Source organism: Eleutherodactylus coqui, chromosome 6 (assembly GCF_035609145.1).
Source record: "Eleutherodactylus coqui strain aEleCoq1 chromosome 6, aEleCoq1.hap1, whole genome shotgun sequence".
In the NCBI taxonomy this organism is placed as follows: Eukaryota; Metazoa; Chordata; class Amphibia; order Anura; family Eleutherodactylidae; genus Eleutherodactylus; species Eleutherodactylus coqui.
Genome location: NC_089842.1, coordinates 1,444,698 through 1,458,282, shown reverse-complemented (window position 1 = coordinate 1,458,282; position 13,585 = coordinate 1,444,698). Strand labels below are relative to the sequence as shown.

General features: G+C 51.8%; 1 protein-coding gene across 2 annotated transcripts in view; it reads left to right on the top strand.

Moving 5' to 3' along the window:
* The window catches only part of LOC136631729 (sodium channel subunit beta-2-like), a 56,355-nt gene that overhangs the window by 15,345 nt on the left and 27,425 nt on the right, over nucleotides 1-13,585 (top strand). For both annotated transcript variants that reach the window (XM_066606029.1, XM_066606028.1), the window contains exon 3: nucleotides 12,216-12,426. In XM_066606029.1, the coding sequence (XP_066462126.1) occupies nucleotides 12,216-12,426 (211 nt within the window). The remainder of the gene's footprint in view (nucleotides 1-12,215; nucleotides 12,427-13,585) is intronic.

Below are 13,585 nucleotides of genomic sequence, written 5' to 3'. Positions count from 1 at the left end.
GAGAGATAAGGATTGAGCTGTTGGATTTCAATATGTCCAATTATTTTCTTCTTGGGGAGATAAGTCAGCACAAGAGGAGTCTGGCAATCACGTTTTTCTCCTCTACATTCAAAACATGTGCGTGCTCAGCTTAGGGTGTCGGGTGAAATGGGTAGTGCCAGCAGACACATATCTGATGTGTATGGCCAGCACTGGCGGAATAAACTTCCATAGATGTATCAATGACTTGTCCCACTTCTAGTGGGTTTTGTTGCAGGAAGCAGACTTTGCACAGTGACCCAGATGATAATGCAGGCTGTCCTACTGAAGCGAATGGGACTCAGCCTGTAGTACCAACAGTGGCCACTGCACAATGTACGTTGCTGTCTGTGACAACCCCTTTAAGACCTTCTAGTTTTACACTAACCAATTATTGCTATATAAAATGAACCCTGTTGATTGGTTTATACCCCCATAAACGGTCCCAGGGCGCTATTATGCTCTTTAACAGTTTTAACATCATGCTTTTAGATAAACTGTATAATACTGCATTAGTCAAAACACAAAGTTGCAATCTTGCATGGGCTGTGTCACATACGCATTTTCCGAGCACATGATTTGGGTGTGACTGCAAAGGGTTCATCTATTTCCCTCACTTAGTCTTATGCTTGCTCACCTTCACTCAGACTGAAAACTAAGCATATATTGCCCCCCAACAGAGTCTGTACACCCCCAGATACTTTCTGCCACCACTTCTGATAAAAAGACCTAATACACTGACTCGCTGGTCTTCAGCAGTCAAAGGGTTAACACTAGCAAAGGCCTTGTGGTTCAGAGCTGTAAGGACTAAGCTTATTAAGGTTTTAAGCTTGAATGCAAAAAAGGTGTAGTGCTTACAAGAAGATGAGCAAAAGACAAAGATAAGCAAATGGTTATAAAAGGAGGGGAGAGAAATACAGAAGACCTAAAACTTACGACAAGTTCTTAAAGTCCCTGAGGCTGGGAAGAGGGAGGTCGGACGTGCCGGCGCCGGCTGCCCACACATGCTTTATAGTTCCAGAACTGCCCATTAGTTTATTAAAGGGGTTTTCTGAGATGTTTGATTTACAATCCAGCTTCTCTGCCATAATAATAAATGGGCTTCTACTCCTCGCTCCCCCTGAGTCCGCACCGCCGCTCGGGGTCTCCCCTCTGATGTCATGTTTACAGGCTGCAGTCCTGCCTGGTTGATGGAACGTCAGCGGTGCTGCAGCCAGTGACGGAGTTCAGTGAGCTCATTGGCTGCAGCACCTGTAAGCATGACATCAGAGGGGAGACCCTGAGCAGCGGCGGTGCGGACTCGGGGGGAGCGAGGACTATAAACCTATTGGTTATTTTATGGCAGGGGAGCTGGATCGCATGTAAATTATACATCTGGGAAAACCCCTCTAAGCAACCCTCTGGGTTATAGAGAGGGCAGAGAGGTTATAAGGGGGCAACACCATGAATATGTGCAGTAGCCCCTCAGTAATAGGGGGATGGAGGATGTGGACCTTTCCTTGAAGCTTACAGATCCTAGGCTTAGCTGTCAAACCCAACACTCCTCTACAAGGCATGATAGCGCCCCCTAGAGTTCCTTCCTGCAATACAAGTTCTTGGCCAGTTCAAAGAGCGTATGGGTTAAAACCAAGTTAACAATGTGGACACCTAATATTCACAAATGTATGCAGCCATGCTGCCTCTTCATCACACTCTGTATTGTGTGATGGCCTCCTTCATTTGGCGTGGCGCTACTGGCAGATGCCCAGTACACGGATGTTATGCTCATTGGCAGCGACTGGCAGCCTTCTCCACCTCCCTCTGAGTCTTCAGTGCAGCAGATGCACACTATCCTGCGGACTGTGTCCTAGAGGATGCACGCCTGCTTGGCCCGTCTCTTAAAGGTCGAGCACCGGCATCCAGTTATGCCATCTCCAGCCTATCCAGATGCTTCCCAGCAGTTATTTTAGGCACTTTCCCCATCAGAGGGTACAAAATGTTCTTAGTGCCCCAAATGAAGGTGCTCCAGGATCTGCTTCCCAGTTTGACCCCCTGCCGGTATTCCCTGCTTTCTGATACTCCGCCCGTCCTGAGCTCGGCTTGTTTCCTGACTACATCTTGCCTGATTGCTGTATTGCACCACCGGCCCGGACTGCAGCCTGTTCTGCTGTGTTCTTGCCAGTCCCATTGGTTCTACGCTCCACTGCCTTTTGGTCTGCCGTATAGAGACTACTTCTGGGGAATTACTACAGTGAAAAAGAGGGGTTAAAGGGTGAAAACCAGGAGGCCTCTTAGAGCGGCTCGCAGGACTTCCTGCGTCTCCGTGCTCGTGGCGCGATACAGAAGTGCGCAGCGCTGTATTCCTCTAGATGCACCCGTCATGCTGCCTCTTTTCAAAGGGTCATTTCTGGTGCGGAATCCGTGTCAATAAGCGACATTTCACTTCTTTTTTTCCGCACGGATTTGAAATCCATGTGGGGAAAACATCCGCGCCCCACAGACCATGGCAGGTATTTCCATAGGATGCGGATTTGGCACCTAATCATTGCCGAGTCCATGTCAAATCTGCCACAAAGCTCTGCCATGTGAAGGGACCCCAGAGGTAACCCTACATATAGATGACTACCGAACCCGAGGCTGTTGGTGGGGCTGGCTGACCATCTCCTGTGTTTGGAGATGACTCTTCTCCCCACGTCTGCCATTGGGTAAAAGGAGGATCGGCCATTTTGAATTGAATCATGCCCGATCCTTTGTTCCCATAGGGCATACTCCCCTCCCCCAGGAGGAGCATTCACCCCATTATGCCCGTTTGGCCAGTCTACCCGTTGCCAGTGTTGGGAGTGGGGCATCGCCATCTGGTCCTTCGCTAGTGCAGTGCCCAGCCAGTGAGGGGAGGACTGCAGTGAGCCTAATTACATAGTCATCTCCTCCTCCTACTCCTCCCGCTTTCTCCTGTGGCCACCACAAGCCCTTCCGGTACAGCCTCGTAAGCAAGTGAAACCTGATGTTGGACAACTTGGCTGAGCTGAGCATGCATGTGAATGGGGGCTGGGAAGGAATGGCTGTTGGCGGATAAGTGTCCATATAGTATGGCCAACTAGTTACTCCAAAGCTGTGGCAACCATCGACTTCCTAGACTAGGAGCTCTTAGAGTAAGAGAAGTGCAGCCCGCGGCCCGCAGCACCCACGTGATTGAGGGACTCTGGGGTACAAGACCAGCGTTTCATACCGGACATGCGCAGCGAGCGGATGCAGCGGGGGGACCTTATCTCACTATGATGCTCCAATGGAAGCTGCCATTGATGGCGGGGGGAGTATAACACGCAAATGTGGGTGTGACTTACAGACCATGACTCTGTGCTGTCCCGCCCCAATGACTCTTGGAATCTAATTAGCATACAGTGTGACTCCTGTGGTTTTGGGACACAGTTCTGTCTCTGGCCTGAAGGGGCGCACTTCCCGCTCTTCTATGTCCTCTGATCCAGGATGGCGGCTGCAGTCTCCTGACTACCTAATGCACACTGAGTGGAACACGTGAGCAGAGCTCTGGCCAATCAGAGAGCAGGTAGAGTGCGTTGGTAGTCTAAGGGACCTTCCTCACCGGATGGAATAGTCCGCACAACGCGCCATGAGCCGCCGTGAATTCCGCACCACAATTCTTCGGCTCCCGGCCCATTTTGATGGAGTTGCGATTAGACCTGCGGACTTTGGTGTGGAGTTCTGCAGCTGCGGATTTGGCTGCGTCCTGCGGTGTCATTCCGTCCCGTGTGAAAAGTCTGCAATGCGAGCGATCTGAGGGCTGCTTCAATTTCCTACAGAAACGCTAACCTGTCGGGCTTCCTGTCGGCGCGGCGGCGCTCGTCTTCAGACCCGCTGGTTACCATGCCAAATCGAACGACTGTCCCTTTAACAATGAAAGAAAAACTGATAAGGAAAGAAAACCCTAAAGGAGCAGAAGGCGCGGCGCCATAGAAAGCGTAAGAGGCGTGGGAGGCTGCGGAATAAGAACGCGGTGGGAAGCCGCCAGCAGAAAGCTGGATGGATGGGATTACTCAGTAACACAAGGGCGGCACGTGAATACGGAGCGTGTGGGTGAGACCGCGGGCGCAGCGGGTGGCAGAGCGAGGGAGGCAGGTGAAGGAAAGGAATAGGAGACTTCAGGAAACGACAGGAGATAGTCGGGTTAGGAATAGAGCGCGCTGTGTGAAGTAGACGCTGCCTTAGTTGGTGGAGACCATCAGCTCCCGGTCCCTGCGCCCTCCACAGCTGCGGCCAAATGCACACTTAGCCAACAGCTACCCCTCCGCATTCGCGCACGCTGGGCACTGCCAAGCAAACACGAACTTCAAATGAGGAGTGAACGTTGCCAGACCGCTCCGTCTCCCCGAGAACAAAGGGCTCGGCAGTGAGGGGGTTAATGGGCCCGGCGTGCAGCGGCTCACTCTCCTCCGCAGGTGTCAGGCGCCGAGAGTGTTGGGACCCCACTACATGGTCAGCGAAGGGCGAAAGTCACGTGGACTGGACTCGCATGTAGCGGTACCGCGCTGTGCGGCCAATGAGTGCGCTGCAAAAGATGGCGCTAATTTGTGGTAAAGGGCTTAAACGTATATGAAACTCCCCCGCAAAACGTGACAAAGCGAATCTATTTATTTTAGTGGGTTCGTTCTCATGAGCGCGACAAAAGATAGAACCCGCCCATCTTTACGCGTCTTACGCAGGAAGCTGGAATAGAAGTCCGTAGCGGAGGGGTGTCACCGGCGGAGCGCTCATGCTCTGCTGCGGCGATAATAATTGCGCATACGTCCGTCTGTGGAAGCCCAAAATGTGCAGTTTTACAGCACAGGCGATCGCGATGGGGCTGGCGCTGCTGAAAACAATGGCCGATTTCGCAAAATGTACGGACACGCTGCGATTTCTTCACGCAACATCGCAGAAGTGAAAACGTCGCAAATGAGAATAAAACCACTGAAAACCATTGGCTTCCCAATCATGCGTGTGCCCCCTCTCAGGGACGCGCTGGCACGCAGCGGGCAGATGTACTAATCCAGTGTAGGTCGTAGAATGTTCCGGGCTCGCACTCATCGTGGATGATAAATCTGGCGCATCCTTAGACGGACAAGTCTAACTTTATACAACCTGCTAGCTGGCTTAGTTCCCGCCAAAAGTTTTGGCGCACGATTTCCCATTTAGGCCACGCCCCTTTTGATGAAACTACATCCTAAAGTGTCTCCAAATACATGAAATGTGGGGCAAACCATAAAAGAGTTTTCTGCCCCAGAAAGTTGGTGTTTTTTGAATAGTAATCCTTCCCCTGTCGGCTGGAGGTATACGGCAGACTGCGGTATTCCATGAGGGCATTCCACTGTATACTAGCCCCGGAGGCCGACCCCCCCCCATATCCGTCCATTTGTTGGGTAGCCGTGGGCTTCGTGTCGGATGTTCCTCGCTGGCTTCCATTCCGTGGATTATTCTCCCCTCGCTGGTATTTATTGGTGCGTGTCTCTGGCCCTGGTGTCCAGGGGTTGGTCGCCGATGTGCAGAGCCTTGTGGAGGATGAGGGTATTACTGCTTCCCCTGCTATGGATATCCATGAGATGAGCATCAGGTTACTATATGTATCTAACCTCCCCCAGCCTTCCGATTCCAGTAGTTGGGCACATTACACTCCACCGACCCCCTTACCTGTACGGATTGCATTACACTCCGCTGACCCCCTTACCTGTACGGACTGGATTACCTCCACCGACCCCCTTACCTGTACGGACTGGATTACCTCCACCGACCCCCTTACCTGTACGGACTGGATTACCTCCACCAACCCCCTTACCTGTACGGACCAGATAACACTCGACTGACCCCCTTAGCTGTAAGACTGCATTACACTCCACCGCCCCCCCTTACCTGTACGGCCTGGATTATACTCCGCTGACCCTTTTACCTGTGGCCTGGATTACAGTCTGCTGACCCCCTTACGTGTACAGACCAGATTACACTCCACTGACCCACTTACCTGTACGGCCTGGATTACAGTCCGCTGACCCCCTGACCTATATAAACTGGATTACACTCGGCTGACCCTCTTTCCTGTCCAGCCTAGATTATGCTCAGCTGACCCGCTTCCCTATATGGACTGGATTACACTGTGCTGACCCCCTTACCTGCACAGACTGGATTACACCCCGCTGACCTCCTTACCTGTACAGACTGCATTACCCTCCACCGACCCCTTACCTGTACAGCCTGGATTACACTCACCTAACCCCCTTACCTGTACAGCCTGGATTACACTCACCTAACCCCCTTACCTGTATGGACTGGATTACACTCCACTGATCCCCTTAACTGTATGGCCCTAATTACACTCGGCTGACCCTCTTACCTGTATGGCCTGGATTACGCTCGGCTGACCCCCTTACCTGTATGGACTGGATTACACTCCACTGATCCCCTTAACTGTATGGCCCTAATTACACTCGGCTGACCCTCTTACCTGTATGGCCCTAATTACACTCTGCTGACCCCCTTACACATACGGAACGGATTATACTCCACTGACCCTGTTACCTGTATGGCCTGGATTACACTTCGCCAACCCACTGACCTTTATGGACTGGATTACGCTTGGCTGACCCCCTTACCTATATGGACTGAATTACACTCCACTGACCCCCTTAACTGTACGACCCTGATTACACTCAGCTGACCCCCTTTCCTGTATGGACTGGATTACTTTCCGCTGACCCCCTCACCTGTAGGGACCGGATTACATTTTGCTGACCCCCTTACCTGTATGGCCAGGATTACACTCCACTGACCCCCTTACCTGTACAGACTGCATTACACTCCGCTGACCCCCTTACCTGTACAGACTGCATTAAACTCCGCTGACCCCCTTACCTGTACAGACTGCATTACACTCCGCTGACCCCCTTACCTGTACAGACTGCATTACACTCCACTGACCCCCTGACCCCCTTACCTGTACAGACTGCATTACACTCCGCTGACCCCCTTACCTGTACAGACTGCATTACACTCCGCTGACCCCCTTACCTGTACAGACTGCATTACACTCCGCTGACCCCCTTACCTGTACAGACTGCATTACACTCCGCTGACCCCCTTACCTGTACGGACTGCATTACACTCCGCTGACCCCCTTACCTGTACGGACTGCATTACACTCCACTGACCCGCTTACCTGTACGGCCTGGATTACACTCCACTGACCCCCTTACCTGTACAGACTGCATTACACTCTACTGACCCCCTTACCTGTACAGACTGCATTACACTCCGCTGACCCCCTTACCTGTACGGACTGCATTACACTCCGCTGACCCCCTTACCTGTACGGACTGCATTACACTCCGCTGACCCCCTTACCTGTACGGACTGCATTACACTCCGCTGACCCCCTTACCTGTACGGACTGCATTACACTCCACTGACCCCCTGACCCCCTTACCTGTACAGACTGCATTACACTCCGCTGACCCCCTTACCTGTACAGACTGCATTACACTCCGCTGACCCCCTTACCTGTACAGACTGCATTACACTCCGCTGACCCCCTTACCTGTACAGACTGCATTACACTCCGCTGACCCCCTTACCTGTACAGACTGCATTACACTCCGCTGACCCCCTTACCTGTACGGACTGCATTACACTTCACTGACCCCCTTACCTGTACGGACTGCATTACACTCTACTGACCCCCTTACCTGTACAGACTGCATTACACTCTACTGACGCCCTTACCTGTACAGACTGCATTACACTCTACTGACCCCCTTACCTGTACAGACTGCATTACACTCTACTGACCCCCTTACCTGTACAGACTGCATTACACTCTGCTGACCCGCTTACCTGTACAGACTGCATTACACTCTACTGACCCCCTTACCTGTACAGACTGCATTACACTCTACTGACCCCCTTACCTGTACAGACTGCATTACACTCTGCTGACCCCCTTACCTGTACAGACTGCATTACACTCCGCTGACCCCCTTACCTGTACAGACTACATTACACTCCGCTGACCCCCTTACCTGTACGGCCTGGATTACACTCCGCTGACTCCCTTACCTGTACGGACTGCATTACACTCCACTGACCCCCTTACCTGTACAGACTGCATTACACTCCGCTGACCCCCTTACCTGTACGGACTGCATTACACTTCACTGACCCCCTTACCTGTACAGACTGCATTACACTCCGCTGACCCCCTTACCTGTACGGACTGCATTACACTCTACTGACCCCCTTACCTGTACAGACTGCATTACACTCTACTGACCCCCTTACCTGTACAGACTACATTACACTCCGCTGACCCCCTTACCTGTATGGCCTGGATTACACTCCGCTGACTCCCTTACCTGTACGGACTGCATTACACTCCGCTGACCCCCTTACCTGTACGGACTGCATTACACTCTACTGACCCCCTTACCTGTACGGACTGCATTACACTCTACTGACCCCCTTACCTGTACGGACTGCATTACACTCTACTGACCCCCTTACCTGTACAGACTGTATTACACTCCGCTGACCCCCTTACCTGTACGGACTGCATTACACTCTACTGACCCCCTTACCTGTACAGACTGCATTACACTCCGCTGACCCCCTTACCTGTACAGACTACATTACACTCCGCTGACCCCCTTACCTGTACGGACTGCATTACACTCCGCTGACCCCCTTACCTGTACGGACTGCATTATACTCCGCTGACCCCCTTACCTGTACGGACTGCATTACACTCCGCTGACCCCCTTACCTGTACGGCCTGGATTACACTCCGCTGACCCCCTTACCTGTACGGCCTGGATTACACTCCACTGACCCCCTTACCTGTACGGCCTGGATTACACTCCGCTGACCCCCTTACCTGTACGGCCTGGATTACACTCCGCTGACCCCCTTACCTGTACGGACTGCATTACACTCCGCTGACCCCCTTACCTGTACGGCCTGCATTACACTCCACTGACCCCCTTACCTGTACGGCCTGCATTACACTCCGCTGACCCCCTTACCTGTACGGCCTGGATTACACTCCGCTGACCCCCTTACCTGTACAGACTGCATTACACTCCGCTGACCCCCTTACCTGTACAGACTGCATTACACTCCGCTGACCCCCTTACCTGTACGGACTGCATTACACTCCGCTGACCCCCTTACCTGTACGGACTGCATTACACTCCACTGACCCGCTTACCTGTACGGCCTGGATTACACTCCACTGACCCCCTTACCTGTACGGACTGCATTACACTCTACTGACCCCCTTACCTGTACAGACTGCATTACACTCCGCTGACCCCCTTACCTGTACGGACTACATTACACTCCACTGACCCCCTTACCTGTACGGACTGCATTACACTCCGCTGACCCCCTTACCTGTACGGACTGCATTACACTCCGCTGACCCCCTTACCTGTACGGACTGCATTACACTCCGCTGACCCCCTTACCTGTACGGACTGCATTACACTCCACTGACCCCCTGACCCCCTTACCTGTACAGACTGCATTACACTCCGCTGACCCCCTTACCTGTACAGACTGCATTACACTCCGCTGACCCCCTTACCTGTACAGACTGCATTACACTCCGCTGACCCCCTTACCTGTACAGACTGCATTACACTCCGCTGACCCCCTTACCTGTACAGACTGCATTACACTCCGCTGACCCCCTTACCTGTACGGACTGCATTACACTTCACTGACCCCCTTACCTGTACGGACTGCATTACACTCTACTGACCCCCTTACCTGTACAGACTGCATTACACTCTACTGACGCCCTTACCTGTACAGACTGCATTACACTCTACTGACCCCCTTACCTGTACAGACTGCATTACACTCTACTGACCCCCTTACCTGTACAGACTGCATTACACTCTGCTGACCCGCTTACCTGTACAGACTGCATTACACTCTACTGACCCCCTTACCTGTACAGACTGCATTACACTCTACTGACCCCCTTACCTGTACAGACTGCATTACACTCTGCTGACCCCCTTACCTGTACAGACTGCATTACACTCCGCTGACCCCCTTACCTGTACAGACTACATTACACTCCGCTGACCCCCTTACCTGTACGGCCTGGATTACACTCCGCTGACTCCCTTACCTGTACGGACTGCATTACACTCCACTGACCCCCTTACCTGTACAGACTGCATTACACTCCGCTGACCCCCTTACCTGTACGGACTGCATTACACTTCACTGACCCCCTTACCTGTACAGACTGCATTACACTCCGCTGACCCCCTTACCTGTACGGACTGCATTACACTCTACTGACCCCCTTACCTGTACAGACTGCATTACACTCTACTGACCCCCTTACCTGTACAGACTACATTACACTCCGCTGACCCCCTTACCTGTATGGCCTGGATTACACTCCGCTGACTCCCTTACCTGTACGGACTGCATTACACTCCGCTGACCCCCTTACCTGTACGGACTGCATTACACTCTACTGACCCCCTTACCTGTACGGACTGCATTACACTCTACTGACCCCCTTACCTGTACGGACTGCATTACACTCTACTGACCCCCTTACCTGTACAGACTGTATTACACTCCGCTGACCCCCTTACCTGTACGGACTGCATTACACTCTACTGACCCCCTTACCTGTACAGACTGCATTACACTCCGCTGACCCCCTTACCTGTACAGACTACATTACACTCCGCTGACCCCCTTACCTGTACGGACTGCATTACACTCCGCTGACCCCCTTACCTGTACGGACTGCATTATACTCCGCTGACCCCCTTACCTGTACGGACTGCATTACACTCCGCTGACCCCCTTACCTGTACGGCCTGGATTACACTCCGCTGACCCCCTTACCTGTACGGCCTGGATTACACTCCACTGACCCCCTTACCTGTACGGCCTGGATTACACTCCGCTGACCCCCTTACCTGTACGGCCTGGATTACACTCCGCTGACCCCCTTACCTGTACGGACTGCATTACACTCCGCTGACCCCCTTACCTGTACGGCCTGCATTACACTCCACTGACCCCCTTACCTGTACGGCCTGCATTACACTCCGCTGACCCCCTTACCTGTACGGCCGGGGTCACAGTCCTTCCCTGGAAAATGTTGCTGTTTTTATGTACATTTCTGAGGCAAAACCAGAAGTGGATTCAAAAGGGAGAAAATATACAGGAAGGACGTTGACTTCTGGCGTAGCCACGTCTGGGCTTCTACTCCTCCTGATGGACTCCTTCCTCCACTTTTGGCTTTGGCTCAACAAGCTACATAAAAAATATGTCATATTCTGCCAGTTTGTAACATTTGTGACCTCTGACCTCTGATACTCCGCCAGTGTGTAACATTTGTGACCTCTGACCTCTGATACTCCGCCAGTGTGTAACATTTGTGACCTCTGACCTCTGATACTCCGCCAGTGTGTAACATTTGTGACCTCTGATACTCCGCCAGTGTGTAACATTTGTGACCTCTGACCTCTGATACTCCGCCAGTGTGTAACATTTGTGATCTCTGATATTCCGCCAGTTTGTAACATTTGTGACCTCTGACCTCTGATACTCCGCTAGTGTGTAACATTTGTGACCTCTGACCTCTGATACTCCGCTAGTATGTAACATTTGTGACCTCTGATACTCCGCTAGTGTGTAACATTTGTGACCTCTGACCTCTGATATTCCGCCAGTTTGTAACATTTGTGACCTCTGATCTCTGATACTCCGCTAGTGTGTAACATTTGTGACCTCTGACCTCTGATACTCCGCCAGTTTGTAACATTTGTGACCTCTGATACTCCGCTAGTGTGTAACATTTGTGACCTCTGACCTCTGATATTCCGCCAGTTTGTAACATTTGTGACCTCTGATCTCTGATACTCCGCCAGTGTGTAACATTTGTGACCTCTCACCTCTGATACTCCGCTAGTGTGTAACATTTGTGACCTCTGACCTCTGATATTCCGCCAGTTTGTAACATTTGTGTCCTCTGATATTCCGCCAGTTTGTAACATTTGTGACCTCTGACCTCTGATACTCCGCTAGTGTGTAACATTTGTGACCTCTGACCTCTGATACTCCGCTAGTGTGTAACATTTGTGTCCTCTGATACTCCGTTGGTTCTGGAACTTACAGTCTGATTGTTTCTGAACCTGCAGTTTATCCAGTATGATAAGAAGATCATCAACCAACGTCTTGAGCGTTTTCAGAACCGCGTCGAATTTACAGGAAACCCTATTAAAAATGATTTGGCGGTGACCATCCATGATGTGCAGCTGCAAGATGAAGGCGAATACCACTGTTACGTGCTGAACCCTCCAGACCGTCACAAGGGCACCGGGAAAATCCGCTTAGAAGTCCTTACAGAAGGTATAACATGGGCATCGGCATGAAAGGGTCTGAGCTTCATGATGGTGGTAATTAGTCTCTGAGCATAAATAAATATATATATATACTGATCAGCCTTAACACTAATGTTGTGTGGGTCCCTCATGCTCTGCCCCATTGAGGCCGGACTCCACAAGTCCTCCGATGTGTCCTGTACTGTCTGGCAGCCGGTCCTGGAAGTTGCTCGCTGCACACTCTATGGATCAGACTAGTTCCTGCAAAGCGCACTGCCATGAAGGGGGGCTTGTCTGTACAATGTTAGGTGGGTGTCACATCCAGATGATGCAGGACCTGGGTAACCATAGAATCATAGAGTGGTAGAGTTGGAAGGGTCCCCTGTGATCATCAGGGCCTCCGGGGTCATCGGGTCCTCCGGGGTCATCGGGTCCTCTGGGGTCATCGGGTCCAACCCCGTACACAATGCAGGATTCACTAAATCATCCCAGATGCCTATCTAGCCTCTGAGGACCAAGCAGAACCTTGCCCATCAGACTGCCCCCACCAGCTTGTCTTCTACCCATCATGGTGCCATCTCTTCCCCAGGTAAAAGGTATATAAAGGTTTTGGAACACGGACGTATATGAGATATTTCCTGTTTTACTGCTGACATTTCAGGCTACATGGAGAAGGCGCGTCACATTCTAAGAATCCCAAGCCTTTATATACTTTTTACAAGTTTAGCCACCAGGACTGAGTATATTCGTGCAAGCTACAGGACACGAGGGCACGGACCTTAAATCTCCCCAGGTAAGTGACGCACGCGGCCGTCTACACGATGTAAGACATGATCCATCCCACCGGGCCGCCTTCTTCCATTGTTCCACGGTCCGGTTCTGATGCCCAGGTACCCACTGTAGATGCCTTGGCACTGCACAGGCATCACATGGGCACTCTGACCGCTCTGTGGCCCCCCATATACAGCGAGCTGTGATGTCCTGTGTGATTTGATACCGTTCTACCATTGCCAGATGGGACTTTAGCAGTAATTTGTCTCTTCTGTGGGATTGGACCAGATGGGCGACCTTCACCCTCCATTTACAGCAGTGAGCCTTGGATACCCATCACCCTATTGCCATTGAGCAGTTGTCCTTCCTTGGACACTTTTAGTAGGTACTGATCACTACGTAGCAGGAACACAAGA